At 34.7% G+C, this 17,699-nt stretch overlaps 1 protein-coding gene across 3 annotated transcripts in view; it reads right to left on the bottom strand.

Annotated features, from left to right (window-relative positions):
- Nucleotides 1–4,252: 4,252 nt before the first annotated feature.
- The window catches only part of B3GLCT (beta 3-glucosyltransferase), a 65,537-nt gene continuing 52,090 nt past the window's right edge, over nucleotides 4,253–17,699 (bottom strand). For 2 of the 3 annotated variants that reach the window (XM_067290991.1, XM_013962116.2), the window contains exons 11-15: nucleotides 14,802–14,915; nucleotides 12,671–12,770; nucleotides 11,111–11,230; nucleotides 8,868–9,012; nucleotides 4,253–5,820 (exon numbers count right to left, since the gene is read on the bottom strand). In XM_067290991.1, the coding sequence (XP_067147092.1) occupies nucleotides 5,653–5,820; nucleotides 8,868–9,012; nucleotides 11,111–11,230; nucleotides 12,671–12,770; nucleotides 14,802–14,915 (647 nt within the window). In that variant the 3' untranslated portion in view covers nucleotides 4,253–5,652. The remainder of the gene's footprint in view (nucleotides 5,821–8,867; nucleotides 9,013–11,110; nucleotides 11,231–12,670; nucleotides 12,771–14,801; nucleotides 14,916–17,699) is intronic. The other variant, XM_067291000.1, reaches the window with a different exon arrangement.

Raw genomic sequence — 17,699 nt, 5'->3', positions numbered from 1 at the left:
CATGGCCCATCCCTTTAGTCTTTGACCATAGCCCTCAACTGTACTGCAAAAGGAATTTCAGGAGTAATTGGCAAGGATGGCTGAGAACTTCAGTCATAACACTGGCTATGGTCTGTTTTGACTTCTTATTTCAGGATCTCTTCTTTTCATTGCAATAGGCTGCAGTTTTCTCTCTCTTTCATAAAGATATTTATTTAAGTGCTTTTGAGTTAGATCTGACTAATTCCATTTACCTCCAGAACTCAAGGGTTTATAATTACCTCTACCTTATTTCTCCTGCAACTCAGGAGATGCATATCTTTCACCTGAAGATGCCTCAGTTGCACAGGCCAAAACAAGCCCTGGTTTGACTGGCTGGCTGGTAGCATGATTCCTGCCAAAACACACTCAGGGTTCAAGCTGCAAGTAAAGTCACAGAGATTAAGACTACACATCGATACTTAGCATGCAGCATTCTGAGTTGCTTTCTTTCTGAAATGATAGGACACTCAGCTGAGAGAAGAGAGGTGGGAATCCCCGTGCTTATGGTGTTTTACGTATTTTGCTTTAAACTGTCTAAGGAAATGTCCTGGACAATAGTGTTAGACTCAATTCTGAAGAAAAAAATGGTAGTTTGCTCATATTCCATAGACCAGTGACTAGAATATTCAGCCTGGGCAAAGGTATGTTTACCTGTACCATGTTCACAGAAGAGATCTGAAGCAAATTCTCCCACCTCTGCAAGGCTCAGACTCCTAAGTGAGAAGCTTAGGTAGTCACTGGCAAGCAGTCAAACACTATCAGGAGAAGACACTGGAAAAGTCCCACTCCACAATATCCTGTAGCGTAGGGAGTTTTCAGGGAGTCTTCTTAGAAGATAAAGATGCTCAAATCACTTTAGAATAAAGACAGAAATGAAAGTAAATGTCCCTGTTCTGAGTGACTATATGAGGTAAAAGAGAAATCTTACTTTAGCCTCACAGATGGAGCCTATGGTAACCCTCCATTTTGATTGCTTTACTTTTAGAGATTGTAATTGGTGACTTGATATTACTATACAAATACACAATGGCACTTACCAGCCCACTCCACTACTGCTTTCACATGACGAGAAAAAGCACCTTAATACTTTGTCCCTTGGCATCAACGAGCAACAGACGTTCCTACAAAGCTGCAGCTGTTTGATAAAAATACAACAGCAGACTCGAACTAACTGAAGATACACAATAATTTTCCATGCAGAAAATTTTATTTATTGGCTTTTTATTATGATAATTAATATATTGTTTACATTCTAGATTTTTTAATATATTTATGATTCAAGTCTGTAAAATATTAATTATTTATTGCTTTTTACTTTCTTGGAGTTGTTCTGTATAAAAGTTAGGCTCTTAAGCCTTCAGACTTACACTAGCACTGATATTTTAATCTATTTCTCCCAGAAATAGCTTAGCACTTATTTTGCTTATCTGACAAAAACAGCATGCCTACATATATTCCATAGAGAATGTTTCATGATACTCTAATTTCCTATCACTCCTCTCCATAACCTGCCTTCCAAAACATTTCTTCCTTTTTTGATGGTGAATCCTTTTGGCCTCTGTACAAAACTGTATTATGTCTACTTACCTTTCCATCTTTAAAGACATTATTTCTAAAGTATCTTTTTCCCTAGTGTTCAGGAGTAACCAGTCTATAGAGACTCCCCAAAGCTGCTCTATTCTGGCCATTTAGATGCAGCTCCTGGTAATCTGATCTGATGAGATCTCTTTGGCTGATTTCAGTGGAGGCAGTACTGTCTCCTGACTCTAACAGAGACACAGATGAAGAAGCGGGAGTTAAGGAACTGAATATAAGCAGCTAGATGCAAAAACAGAGTTCACTTTTCTCTGCCTCCTCTAGTCCCATGGGTCCATAGGTTCATAGGTCTTTTCCTTTAAACCACAGTCTGAGATTTGAAAAATGGGAATATTTTTTTCTTGATGGACAGAAATTAAATCATCAAGTAGCTACTTCCATGCTGGTTATTGCTGTAAGACACTATATGAATAAAGCTAGTCTCTGTATGTACCCTACACAACATGAAACAAATTTAAATAGAAAAATTAGCTACCTACAAACTAATATTGAATCTACTTTTTATTAAATGAAATGATTACTTAATGATATCATCCTTACTGTGATCGGTGAGGTGAACTTGACTGAACAAGGTACGTGTATATGGGACTGGGGAAGGTTAAAGCAGCCTTGCTGCTGTGATCTGGGACCTGAGAGCTAGAGCTGCACTAGGCAGTATTAATAGCAGAGGTTCAAGTGTTATTAGTTTCCTCAGTAAATCCATGACATGTCATGGGTCATTAAGGAGCAATTTGCTCATTATTCTAATTTTCTTTTAATTATTTATCAACTATATGCAGAAGCAATTCTATTAAAATGAACCAGAATGTATTTATTACCACAGAATGCTGTAAATAGCAGTCTTCAAGAGTTTTATGGTGTCACAAAAAGCTAACCTCTTGCTACTTTTTTTTTTTTTTTTGGTAATGATGTGGCATTACTGGCTTTGGAGGCACTTCACAGTAGCCCATTAAGGTAGTCCTTACTCAGTGTTGATCTCACTCTTGGGGAATCTAATGGAATGGAGTCTTGGGCCTCTGGCTATGACATATTCTAGTTCCAGCCATAATAATGGAAGTCTTAAAACAAGAGAAATTAATAAACTGAAAATAAAGTCATTTGGATTCCTCCCTCCAGTCAAGCAGTCATTAGAGCTGGTGTCAGAGCACAGCTGTCCTGCACAAAAAGTTGCCCGGATGGCAAACTGTCTCACATGTCTGTCTGTTCTCCTTTTTATGGCAGGAGATACCAAGGTCAGTTCTTTTGGGCTTTCAATGCTTGAGCCTTTGCAGATGCAGGAAAGAAAAATTGGATTCATAGCTATCATTATTCTCACTTGCGCTCCATTGTGGGGCTCAGACATCCTGTTACTCATCATTTACATGCCTGGCTATATTGAAGGCATCAGTATTCCAAGATTTTTTTGGATGTTAAAAGCAGATTAACCAACCAAATTATCCAGAAAATTCCATGAGAGAAGTATCTTAATACATGTTAATTTTCCATGTTATCAACACATTAAAAATAAACAGCCCATAATGATTCCCAGATTTTTTTCATATCACAGTGTGGAACTTCCTGGAAAATGGAACCCTGAGCAGTCCCATTTTAATTTGCCTGTTACAAAGATAACTTGTGAATTTCCTTTCTCTTGCTTTGCTTTAAGATTATACCATTTACACTCCCCTTGATTTTTATTAGAAACATTTATACTGTTCATGCTCAACACAGCTCTGGAGAACAGAATAATTTCATCTTTAGGTTTCAGATAGTAACAGCTTTGCCCTGCCTTCTAAAAGTAAATGTAATACAGAAGGCTTTGAATCTTGTTTTCAGAAACTCTCTGGGATTTTGAAATCTTGATTTGCATTTTTTGTCCCTGGAATAAAAGGTCATTCCTGTCATGCTCTTTTATCACGCTGCTGCTGGGGCTAGGGTTGCATATCATTAGTTCTGTATCTAAAGTTATATTGAGTTTTAGGGACAGAGAAAAGTCAATTGCTGCTTCACTGTTTTCACAACTATTAAGGCTGGAATCAGAAGTCTGCTTTAATTCTACCTTCCCTAATACCTACAAATACCACCAAAATCCCTGCAGTAAAAAACAGAAAAAATGGTAGGAGAAAGGATGGACTTTAAACAGTTACTTTATTTGTTGTGTCAGAAGAAAAAGTCTAAGGAAGCAAGCAATAAAAGACTGAGTCTATGGCTCCCAATCTCTAAATAAAGACAGAAGCACACAAGAGCAACGCAGCATTGATCCCAAACTAATCAGCTTTGCCTGACCTATTCTGCTTCCACAGAGCCCAAAGAGATGTGAAGTATCACATCACAGTTTTCAAGTTGGAAGTGATTCAACTACATGATAAGACCTTTGGAGAACTTGATAATGATATATATTTTGTGCGAGCATCAGGATTCCCAATCACATACAAGGAGCCCACTATAAAAACACTTTTCATTTGCACAAAACTAGAGACTAAAAAATTTATCTCATCTGGGGAAACATGTCAGGACAAGGTACGGAAAGAAATAAAACACTTAAATTAGCTTTGAGCACCACTGACCTTAGAATATTATTCAGCTGATAAAATTATGACATGGGTGCTTAAAGAATTCTGTACTCTGTTTGCAAAGAGGAAGAAGGCACAAAAGGTTAAACAAGTATGCTTTTATTCAGCTTTCAGCTCTCACAGTTCTAAACAGTAAACATAGTTAACGATACATCCATGGTACCAGACAACATAGCCCTGGTATCAGCAAAATGTTTACTGTTTAAGGCACTGATAGTGGGAAGAAAGAAAAAAAAATACATGACACAGATCACTCCTATTTAATCTGTATTTGAATATATTATGAATACGTGCTTGCTATTCAACAGCTTAAAATTCCACAAGTTCCATTCACAAGCAAATGTTTATACAACTTCAGGATTCACTGAAACAAAAATCAGTGGCTCCCCTATTAAGATTTGAAGTAAGTATTGCATTACGCTGGAATGGAATCAAATTCTAACCTACTGATAAAACAAAACAAACCACAAATGACTTCAGCAGTATGGCTTTAAGACCCTGTATTTGGTTACAATATAGCAAGCAAAGTTAGATAACAGCATACAAGTGCCATATACTGTTGTCTTAAAAGGAGCAGTTTTAACAGTATAAAAATTAGTTTAGAACATATTAAAGACAGATTTTGTACAATTTTACAAGACTGAATTACACAAAAAAAATCAAGAACATTTTAAATATGAATCCCTCTTTACATGTTGTATGCATAAAATTACTTGATGATATAAATTAGGAATACTGAAAACTTTTTAAAGCTGGCATCCATACACTATGGAAACACACACAGAAATACTGGCATGTTAGTTCTTCAAAAGTCCTTAACAGTCACATTTGTACTTGCCAAATAGATACACAGTGACATAGGTTTCTAAAGGAGCCACAGTGACCTCTCATGGCCACTTAAAAAATCCCAGTCCTTTACCTTTTTTAGATTTTTGAATGTCACTTTCCTCACAGATGCTAGTCAACTTCAAGGTACAACAGTGGTGCACGCTTGGTCCATCTATCCCATGAAACTACAATATTTGTTTGGAAGGAGTATCAAGGAACATAGCCTTCACTCAATCTAGCTACTGGTCACAGAAATAAAGTCACATCTCCTCTCTGAATTATCAAGAATCTGGTCCAGAATAGTTTAGAGAACTGTTTTCTGAAGTCAGTGAGAGCTATGAATGTTCAATATTAGGCAATGAAGAACTTCAGCTTTTGAGACACTGAGGAAGAAAATGTAAATTGATCATGTCTGACTCAAAGTCCCAAACTGAACATAGATAACGTTGTATGAGACATTTTAAAAAGAAACCAAGCTTAACAAAAGAAATTGAAAAATCAGTTAGGTGCCTTCTTCCATTGCTCTGAAGCACTGTAACAAACAGGAACAAAACATTATCTTCTGTGTCATGAACACATGAACAATATGAGAAGAACACAAAAATCACAGTTAGTGACTGCAGTACATTAATCAAAATTAAAATTCTTCTACTGTTTATAAATCCTCCCTATTATATCCATCTTTCTTTCCATTAAGGGCATCTTCTGTGTTTGGTGCCAGCCATGTGAAATATACCTTCACTGGATCAATATTCCAATGCTTGTGAAATGATACTGGAATTTGGTGAGAAAGGTAGTCTTTTGGATAGTCCATTGGCCGTGCCTAAGATAGAAGAATAAACCAAAAACATAGCTACTCAGTGATGAAGAATGATTTTTAGAACAAGAAAGTATCACCCTTCACTATCACCATTCAACTTTGTATCATCATAAAGCAACGTGGCAATGACAAAACACACTGTATGAAACCCAAACAGCTGCAATTTGGGCTGAAGTCACCACACTATGAAGTATATTAATATTAAGTATGCCTGACTTCTCAGGAAGAAATGGTTGCCATCTATAAAAGCAAGGGATGAAAAGCAGTATAGTTTATACCACATCCTTTTAAATGTATAGTCTGGATTCCATGATGAGAAAATACTTTTAGGCAATATTCTCTGTTCCTCCTCTTAACGAGAGATGCCAGCACTGTCAGTATGACTGCAGGATCTTGACTGGGCCATAAATACCACTCCCCCCCCCAAAAAATAAAATTTTATGATGGGAAAAGATTACCAAAGCCAGGAGATAGCATTCTACTGCTAGAAAACTATTTGCTATTCTTTATCAGATTATATCAAGAGACTGAATTACAACAAACCCACACGATGCATATTTCATTTTCTCCTAGACGATTTAATAGTATGCAAGTACGTCATTATATAAAACAAAAGTTCCATCTGTAGTGGGTTCTGGTTAAATAACTAGATTTTGCCATTGTAAATAGAATTTTACTGAAAAGCAAGACAGGCATGCAAGATCTTATTCAGAAAGCACTTAATATCAGCATTTTAAAAATAATTTAATAAAAGATACATTCATTCTTTCCTGATGTAAAACAATAGAAAAAAAAAGGGAGATTGGGATACTGAATCACTGAAATGACACCTAAGCTAGCAACTGATTTAATACTGTACACTCACCTGCTTGTGGTTATATTAATGCTACATGCTGCGTTCCTCATGCTGTTTTATGTACATTTTAGCCAGAAAATTAGGCCATACAATTTCACATTAAGAAATCTGCTTATGGGCTGGGGGGATGGGGGAGGTTCTTTGATATTTAAACTGCAGATGTGCTTATCTATCAAAATGCCTTTGCAGAAATCAAGGGAGCCTGTCTCCTTTAAGGCTTTTGAAAAAGCTAGCTTTGATGAACATTTTGGCTTCCACGACCTTAAGAATTTCCTGCAATTTACTTTGGATAGAAATAGCTTTTACATTTCTGAGAGCAAGGGTTTGTGCAGTTTAAGAATGCAATCAGCAGATTACTGACATATACACAAAGGAACCAAATCTGCTATAATAACTATTGTGTTTATTACATTACTAAGAATCATATTGCTTTATCAGTGGCTGACCTAAAGATACACATTCTCTCAACTTCTTTTTCTATTTTCTCCTCCTTTCTTACATTTTGTGGATTCAATTATTGCAATATTTGCTTTTTTTTGTGCTCCAGTTTGTATTTGGTATTTTATAAAAGCCAAATACACTGCTCTTGCCCAGAGCTTCTATTTTAAGACCACAATCCTGAAAGCTATTGGACGTAGGCAGATTCCTGTTCTTTTAAAGCCTCACCCTTTCAAAAGCCTCTGAAACAAGTTACAGAATATATGTCTACATTAACATGTAGCAAACAAGAAAACAGTAAGAAAGGGCAAGGGCTATAACACATCAAGGACACTCTAAGGATGGAGATATCTTTGCCTCTGTTTCATAATAATTACTTAGTAGAATTTTGATTCACTTACTTCAAGGCACGTTGTACATCATGGTATTTCAGTCAAGTCTTTTCAAAAAATAATTTTCTGGTTGACAGAATTTCTGATTTTGATTTTCTTCTCATTTTAAAAATCTTTATTGCATGACAGAATAAGTATACTGCAATTTTTATTCAGCAGTTTTCCTCCATTCTTAAGCTTTGTTGCAGGTATGTTAATTTAGAATTTATTGTAAGTGATAGTAAAGAAGAATTACAATTCAAGTGTAATTTTGTATTTGGAAAAATCAAACTGCCAGGATTTCACTTTCAAAGAGATCCAGTATCAGATGCACACCATTTTAAGGTTTACAAAGAAATGCTTTGTTTTCTTTTATAAGGGTCATTCCTACAAATCTGTAAGTTGAGTTTGGTTCTTTCTAACTCACATTTAATCAGTTAAAAAAAAAAAAACCAACCTCTGCAAGCAGAATTTATTCAATAATTCTGTTGATTTTATGAGATGCATTACTTTTTTTTTCTTTCATATTTATACTGAAAGGAGTAAGTGATGATAAAATAAGGAAGTAAACATATGATTTTATATAAGCAAAAGGAATTAAAATAATGAATTAATGTGTTCTCAGTCTTCTCATATTTGGTTTACAACACAGCATCTCTCTGGGACTCAACACATCACGTTTTTCATCATGATATCACAGTTACACTGTTAAATATTCTGGATGACAGAGTCAAGATTCAAAGCTATTCCAACACACTTCTACCAAACTGGAAAATACATACACAAGAAAATTGTGATTTGTGACCTCTTTATTCCTTGTGCTAGCATAGTCCAATTATGAAAAGATATTTTTATCATTCTTCAAAATCCATCATAAATGCAACAATGCTAGAAATACTGAGTTTTCATTATGTGCCTTCAGTAATAAGATATTTCAGAATAGTAAAAAATAAATTGATACAAAAGTTGGATAAGTAGAGATGACAAATGAAATATGTCACAGTTAATACTTCATTATCTGAAGGAAAAAAGACTGTTGTACTTTTTTTTTTCTTTTCCCCCTCAGAGGCCATACCACAAGTATTTAAACAGGTGGCTCTTAATTACATCTGATATTCAAAGTGCCCACCCCTGTTTTTTCTGTAATATGTAGTCGTAGGGGAGTTGAGATATAAACCTATTAAAGTGTTGTCATAATCCATGCTTTGAAAATATACTTATTTGTTTGATCAAACTTGCTCTGGAAAAAGATAAGGTATAGCAGCAGTATCTTGATTACAATAATTAGACATTAGTCCACTTCATAGTATTTACAAGTCCAGTTTTAAATGTATACTTAAGAGAATGAAATATATTTTAAATACTACTGAAAATAACTCTCTGACCTGATGGAAGAGTGGACTATGTGTTATAGGGATCCCTAAGCCACTGAAGCACATCCCAAGGACCATATCATCAGGAGCATCCATGCTGTAACACCGGCATTTACTAGCAAGTAGTTTCTGGACAGCTATTTTGCTGAAAACCATCCTGAATAATAAAAGCAAATGAAGAGGATAAGACAACAACTAACACAGCAGCCAAAAAGCTCTAAGTGATATCACTAGACTGAATATTGCTAAATGATATAAAATTGCAAGATGAAATGTAGCCCCTCTGGTGCAACATATCTGACATTTCAAAATTTGACCATTACTGTTAGAGGCATTTTCTGAAAGTGCTTTATATAATGAAGATTAATTATGCTGTTATTCAAACAATTACATAGCTAGCCACCATTTTTACTGCAGCTGATAACTATTCCTAGATCTGGCCAGGACTTTTAAAAGGAGGTTCTCCTCTATCTTACTCAAATATATTGTCTGGTTAGTCACCATATAACAATTAAATGAAAAGAAGAGGAAAGAACTCTAAACCTTAATTGCCATTCCTTGTAACTTGTGTTATTCAGAGCTCTCTCCATACACAAAAAAATGTTACTTGAAGCCATTGCAAAGCTTTTCTGCTCATCCTAACTCTCTTGCTCTTTTAAGTATCTCCCAGAGCCTGAAGTCTTTAGACAATTACCAGTAAAATAAGCATCCAGTAGATTAGAAACATGATCGTGATCTTAAATTCAAGAGCTGAGGGAATATACTCTTGTTTAATATTCTGTAGCTGTCTCTTTTCTGAAATCTGAATGCATCACCCAATCCAATCAAAATATATGATAATCTAGCTACTACAAATTATACTGCTAAAATCTGTACTCTGAAATCACTACACAGCTTCATGAGTTCATTCACTATATGACAATCCCTCACTTGAAAGCGGCACACAGCACAACTTTTATAAATACCAAGGCTAAAGAAAAAAAGACTGATCTGAGAATACTGTCAGATTAATGTTGTAAAAGACTTTATAACTAGCATTGCAACTCTGAAGGCAATCTAATGCATATATCATAAGAAGAAAAAAAAGGAAAGCACAATGGAAAGTCATATTTCAGTATTCAGATCAAACAGAGATAGAATTAGCTAGAGTCCTGAAAAAAAGAGTTAGGACTAGTGTCCAGTCTGTGTTGCTACACAGAAGCTATGATGTAAATTGCACACTTTATTATCTGCACTGTGTCCTTTCAGTTAAATAGAATTCTTAACTTAAAACAAACTTTCTCAAAAATAAGGTATGAAGCAAGATGGATAATCTGTGTCTTTATCTGCTTAAACCTGAGAATGAAAATAATCCCCCAAATTCCACATCTATAAAACAGAATAGAAGCTAAGAGATAAACACTAAAAAAGTACGGAAATATACAGCTGGTAACTGGCAAACATACCAGCACACAAGGAAGGTTTATTTCTTAACTGAAGTGTAAACGTGAACTACTTAAGAAAGATCTTATGCAACTATGCATAAGATAATGAGAAGACTAGTCAATTGATCTTTATTTATTCATGGATGGATAAGAAAACTAATAAATTATTATAGTCATTACTTTTCATGGAGAAGGACAGTAAGGACATTGAGATCACATAGCTCCAAAACCATACCACTTCCTTTAGACACACAAAACAGATCAGAATGATCACCTTTATCCATGCCTGGACAAAGACAGAAAACAGAAAGGAATATTTTCATGACAAAATTTGTATCCCTATATAGATATGCTTCTTTGGTTGCTCCTCCAACTCCACTACAGTTCAGAACAGAAGAGTATTTTTTAAGCAAATATGCCAATTGTCTCCACTTACCACGCCTTGATTCACATTGCAAGGTGGTCTCTGCATACACAAAATTAACTCTATCAGATGAAACAAGGCTGTGTGATGTGCTTCAAGAGGGCATGTGGTGCACTTGCTACAATAACAGGCACTCAGTCCACAGGATTGGCCAAGCCAAACTAAGATCCCTGATGCTTGCATAATTTGGATACTGTATCCTCAGTACCAATTAGTTTGCTCTACAAATCCGTTCCCATTGGGCTGCACAACTTCTTACACTTGGTTCTTTGACCATGACTATATTTTAATCATATTAGAAAACAACACTATTTCTGTTGCATCTGATTTGTATCTTAATACAAAACATTTGCATTCAAAACAGTGACTGACTGATACAGATCTCTGTAGGAGTTTAAATAAATTACCCTCCTCCTCCAGTGATATAACTATATCCTCCTGTTCCCAAGCCATAACCATAACGCTCTCCAAGAAATACTGGTTCATTTGGGTCATAGCAGCTGAGCAGTTTTCGGAGTCTGAAGATGCTATAATATGAAAGTCCATTAAATAATAATAAAAAAAAATTAGTTCATGTAGACACTTATTTTGAAACAGTTTTGAAAATCCTTACATTGCTAGCCTAAATGGCATTATAGTACATAGCACAAAAATAACAGGAGAAATTCAGAAATTCTACAAAAAACTGAGATTAACATAAATTTACTATGAGAAGTTATTTTTGGATTTGGTCAAATGATGAATCAATTAGCATATAATTATTTCTCAGGAGAAGCAGACAAGTTTCTCAGCAAAACTGAGTTTCATCTCAAAGAAAGCATGCAATGATTTTTCCAAACAATGGTAAGAACTTTGCAAATGATCTTTTTTCCCCAGAAACTGAAAGACAAAAAGGCAGATTTAATTCTAAGAATCCTGCTTTATCTATAGTTATAGGCTTCTCCAGATTCTTCTGTCATGTGATTTAATCAAAATACTATCTTGAACAACTTCTCATATTCATGAATGTGTGATCCTACTGGTTGATTACTCTGCCTTATTTCTCTTATACTGCTCTGTCACAGAATACACATTCATTTATCTTAGCAAGTGCCAACTTTGTCACACAGTCACAATCTTTCAGTTTTCACTGATCCAGTTTTCTGACACAGCAAATGTACATGATCCAATTTTATTTTAATCTTAACAGTTTTTGATTCATGTTTTTTAATTTGTTCTAAGTTCTCTTGACTGACTTGCCTGAGAGGTAATTGCATGTTGATGCATGTTCTTGCTAAACTTAACATAACTAGGCATTTATTCTTTGGTGATCAATGCTACTTCACAGATTTTCTGAAATATTATGCCCTTTGTAAAGAGTTCACTTCAAGGAACTTGATTAAAGCTGCATTTTGAATATTTTTCTATTTCTCCAGCATGGTTCAAATTCTCATTTTGTTCACTTCTTGAAAGCAATGACAAATATATATGCAATCTACTCTGAAAAGAAATTGAGAACTCTGAGCTTCTCCTCAAAAAATTATTTTTTATCTGAACATGATCTCATTTTCTGACAAAGACAAGTCCCTGGACACAGTTCCAGGTGGCTCTGAGAATCGACCCTAGCTTATGGAACCCTTTTTTTGGCTCTTTTAAGAGGAATACATGTTAGAGAGTGTATTAACAAATGACTAACAATAATCAGTTCATATATGCCTCTAACAAAGAAACACGAGACCTTCACATATTTGGACTACATGATTACACAGTAACACTATATGCATAGTTTTTATCAAGTTACATGAGTAAATTGTTCCTAGTATCAGTCAAAGAATGCTGAATGAAAAGTGATATTTTTTCTTGAAAGAATAGAAATCTGCATAACTAATAAAAAAGATGTGTATCTTAAATACAGAATAAGAGGTGAATATTTTTAAGACTCCTATCAGCATGAACAGAAATACTTTGTGAAATATTGCAATTTATACCTTATCAATGTGTCATCATCCACAATGACTAACCAAGGAGTTCTGGAAGAGCTCTGATTCAAAAACCTTTCCAAAATGGCAAAAGTTTTCCCACAGTGACCTAAATGAAGAGGAATAAGAGAAAATATACATTTAAATAAAAAGAGATTTTGTAATAAAGTTATACATGACCTAGAAATGTATTTTGCTGCACTCTGAGAAATGTTTTGGAAATGACTGGCAGAATACTTGAAAATGCAAGTTTAAATTACATCTTTGTGCTGCATGGTGTTTGTACAGATGCTTCCAACACAACCATTGCTTTCCATGCAAGAAGGATGTTGAACTATGGAAATTATTTGAATTATAGAGACCTGGACATCAAGCTGTATTTCCAGCTATTTTATTAAACTGTTGGACAGTTTGGGGAAACTGCTTCTCTTACTTTCCCAAACTGTAAAAAGAGGAGACTACAATAGAAACATCTTACGCAAAGTACTCTGAGATCTATGAATGTAAAGCGATATTTAAGTATTGCTTATACATATTCACCCACCCACAGGCTTTCACGATGCATCAGATCTATACAGACTTAAATATTTACAAGCAAGCAACAGATCAACCATATTCATAACTGTTAACTCAAGTCCTGGTAACTTCCTCAAAGGAAAGGTCTTAATATTTAACATAAAGACTATAATGAAGTTGAGAGGTAAAACACCCTTGATTAGAATGAGGAAGACAACAGAAATAGGAAGCTCTATTCAGACTTCTACAGAATCTTTTCTAAGGAAAGGAAAATTCAACTGCAAAATTTTTTTCTTCATCTAAATAACAGACAATTATCTAAAACAATTATCACTTTCAATGTAGCCATTACTAAACAAGCATTAAAAAATAAAGATGACACACTATATTTGAAGCTACTTCCACTTAAATTATTTTTGAGAAAATGCAGTATTTCTTTGCTTAAGAAATAAAGGAAATCCTGGCTTTGCTGATTTTGTGAAACCATGAACTTAATGCAGATTGATATGCAAAGAATTACAAAATTAAAACAAACATTTCTATATTGTATTCCATGATGAAAGACAGACATAAACGATATTACAACAGACTCAGCACAATTTGTTTAGTTTAGAACACCAGTACCCCCCAGGTCCCACTGGTTCCCCCAGCAATGCTCAAAGGCCAGATGCAGAAGGTCCATCCCCCATCGTGTGACCAGAACTACTGGGCACGACTTCTACAGATAATCCATGCAGGCACAGCAGGCCTGCCACCTCCTGAAAACACTCACTGGTTGCACGTGTGCTACACCACACCTGTGCAAATAGAAATCCCTGCCTATTCCCATCTGCCTCTGATAAGCCCTTTGGAAAAAAGGGCAGCTGGAAACAAGGCAAAGATCAGAACAACTGGTCTAGTGGGTCAGATAAAGTTAATAGGCCACAGCTTGGACACCTCTAATGCAGAAGGTAATAGGCTTGTAGACTCTACAGGACTAGAGAAGTAGATCAAATACAAGAAAAAAACACTAAAAAGACATTAAAAGGAACAAACTGACTGAAGCCATCCAATCCGCAGCCTTTTTTCTATTCAAATATGAAGCAAGTTACTACTTTAAACCTACTATGTTGTCATAAAAAAAAATCTTTCAATCTTAACATTTAGTTTTTATGCTTAAATAAGACATACTAGATATAAGCACATAATATCCAAATACCATATGACAAGCAGTTTATGATCAGTACCCAGCTGGCACTGCCTGAGGTCTTCTGTCCTAAACCTATGACATACTGCCACCATTAACAAATCTTATGCAAAACAGTGGGCAGACAGCAATAACACAATTTTTTCTCTCCTGGAGTAGTATCAGCATACCCTGCTTTCATACTTACAAAATTTAGGTTTCTAATTAAAAAAAAAAACAAAAAAACAAAAAAACCCTGTCCAAATAGGTAAATTGTACTCTCCATCCATTCCTTGCATGTCAAAAGTATTCTTTCAGTTTTAATTGCAAGAATGTGTACTACAGAAATGCAGAATTTCTAAATGATATACTGTACATGAAATATATGTATTATCCTGAAAAATTACCATCTTTATACAGTAATTCATGCAAAACTGAGAACAACAGTCAGAAGCTCACCTCTGTCAGTATTAGGTACTCCTAAATCTATAGTAGGAATGGAGATTTCTGCATAATCACTGTAGTATTCAATAAGGGCAGCCTCTCTTTCCCAAGTCTGCTTTACAATTGGTACTGCAAAACAATCATCAATATTGAAAAGTAAATAACTACTTGATTAAAATATTTATGTCCTTGTTATCTGACACGTTCCTTCATGTGGTAATGAAAATGCTGTTTGAAACAGAGCATCATGATTATAAACATTCATTCTATTTTCTTCCCGATAATACTTAAGAGAGAGGCAATTTTACATTTTTATGTACAGTCAGCCAGGACAGTTTTATATAGCAATAAATTTCTTTAAAGATATGACTATAATTTCATTCATATTACATTGAAAATTGCGGTGTTTACATGTATGTTAAGCAAAGTATGGAATTCATTAGTTTTATACTTGCTATGTTAGACTTTATAGCACATAACAGCAGAACACTAATTATTAGAGTTCAGTCACTCTTTCAGTATTGAAACTGTCATATTTTAAAAACAGCACATCCAACTGTATGGCATATATGATAGTCTTATTCTGAGAATAGTATTTGAAAGCAACTTCATGTTAATGTTCAAAAGCACCTATCTCTGGAAACACACTTACAGAATGACATTTATAAATATCATGCAATCATTTTTCACCCAACGGAGATTCTATTCAAAGAAAGGACTGCTTAACACTTCTCTACAACAGTAATTCTTTTCTTATCAGTTTGCCCTTTGACATAAACATTTAAAACTGATCATAAAAAATTCTAATAACGATGCTGCAAATGTATAATTATATCCTGAGGAAAGTAAATAATGAGTAACACAAAAAAGCAGGATGGCGGGAACACTTGCAGGATATTTGGAAGAGAACGATTCAATTAAAACTGATGATTCTTTTTCCATTTTAAAAATTAAGTGGTCAAAACTTAGATGAACAGCTACTCTGAAACATCTTGCATTCTGGTCTCACTATCTGCCTTATGTTCTCTGATACCATACAGTAGATCTTGTTAGTAGTATCTTGTTCTTTGAATGATCACCAAAAACCTGTCTGTTTTATATGTGTGTAATTCTGAGTAATTCTCTATACACTCAAAAAACCTACTGTGTAAGAAGAGCAAATATTGATGCAACTTTCTTTTGTCACTATATAACCCTGATCCATGTGAATACAGAAGTCACAGGTTTTAGCTCCTTGCTGGATTCATCCTTCAATTATTCTTGTTTGACCAATAGTCAGTCTAATAAGACTAAAATGAACTGAAAGTTAGCTGTTAGAATAAACTAATAAGAACTGAATGCACTGATGAGCACAGCTGCAGTATTTGGAAAAAAAATGATTTCACTCCTACAGCACTGTGCACTAGAAAATGCTGCTTTTAAAAGTTTTAGACACTTAAAATTGCACTCAATTTGTTGCAGAAAATTTTCAAAGGAAATTATATACAAAAAATACATTAATACAACATTAAGGTTGAGATTTGAAATGCAAAGTCAGGAATTTCACAATACATGAACTCTGGCTACATAGTAGGCAGGAAATGATTTTCTGATTTTGTATGAATGTTCTATTTCAAAAATGTGCTTGTTTCTCGAAAGAACAAAACCAGAACCCTTTCAGAAACCAGGGACGCAATACAGAAGTGTCACAGACACACTCAATGCTTCCAAAATTCACCTGCAACAGAACAGAGGCTCCTGTAAGGCTCTGTTTCACCTTTCTCCAATCTACGACCTAAGCCTCAGCAGGATGTTTAACATAAACAACTACTTGCTATTATGGACTGCGCCTCTCGATTTCTTCAGTGGAGTTCTCTTTCTTTGCATAAATGAAAAAGAAAAAAAAAGTAGTTCACTGAAGCAAAGACCTGAGTCTCACCTTAGTTAAGTGGTCTAACCAGGGTGCTGCTAGCTAAAGTGTCTTTCCTTCTGTTTTCCTTGTTTGTTTCTACTGGAATGTTACCATCCAGACTCTTGTCTATTGTAAACAGAATCCCACAATAGTTTGCAATTTCTAGATAACTCATATTTTCCAAAGATATAACAATTATTTGAAAGTTCCTGACCAGCTCTTACACATGCTGTTGATGAAAGCATTTACCAATATGTATTTCTACTGTTGATCACAAGAAAGTTTTAATACTACACTAGAGAGATACTTATAGAAGCTCAACTCTGTGTTCTTGATTATAATTTAGTTGTGTCACTTCTAGAACCTTGATCCGTATTTTCTATATAATCATACAAAATACATGTAAGAAGGAGAGTTAAATCTCTAGGAAATTCTTAAATTTAGCTGTTCTTGCACATCAAATTCTAAGCCTTAATGTTGCACTAATGTAGTTTTTGGCATACAATAAAAAAAAGACTTACCAGGTAAAAGGAGCTCTCTGAAGCTGGCATCCATTAATCTTTCAAAATCTTGAGTAAGATTATCCTCCATTGCATAACACTGGAAGCTGTGAGGAAAGTTCAAGAATTTTCCTCAGTCTTCAACATGTGTTTCTTGAAGGATGTTTATGCTATCTTTTTAAAGCCTTCTGTTTCTTTCTGACTTTTTGATCATCTTTAATAAAAACAGCCTAGTTTTTTATTTTGTTTGTAATTTTGAGGATTAGAAAATAAACATGGATCCAGAAAGGCAAATTCTTCAGTGAACTCCAATTACAGGACAGTCGATTTTGTTTTGTCAAAAGCTACTTGCTAAAAATATCCAAACAATTAGGTGATTAAAATACTGGAAATGTGCCTTCATCAAGTACACTAACAACATTAAGAAAAATAAGTTACATAAATCTTATTTGGAAAAAAAAAAACCCAACACCCAGCCAATAGTCTAAATTTAAAATGACAAAATGATAGAACCTCAGTTTT

The sequence above is a fragment of the Apteryx mantelli genome, chromosome 1, assembly GCF_036417845.1.
Source record: "Apteryx mantelli isolate bAptMan1 chromosome 1, bAptMan1.hap1, whole genome shotgun sequence".
Classification (NCBI taxonomy): Eukaryota; Metazoa; Chordata; class Aves; order Apterygiformes; family Apterygidae; genus Apteryx; species Apteryx mantelli.
Note: the sequence above shows the minus strand (reverse complement) of the source record. Positions and strands in the feature narration are given on the sequence as shown.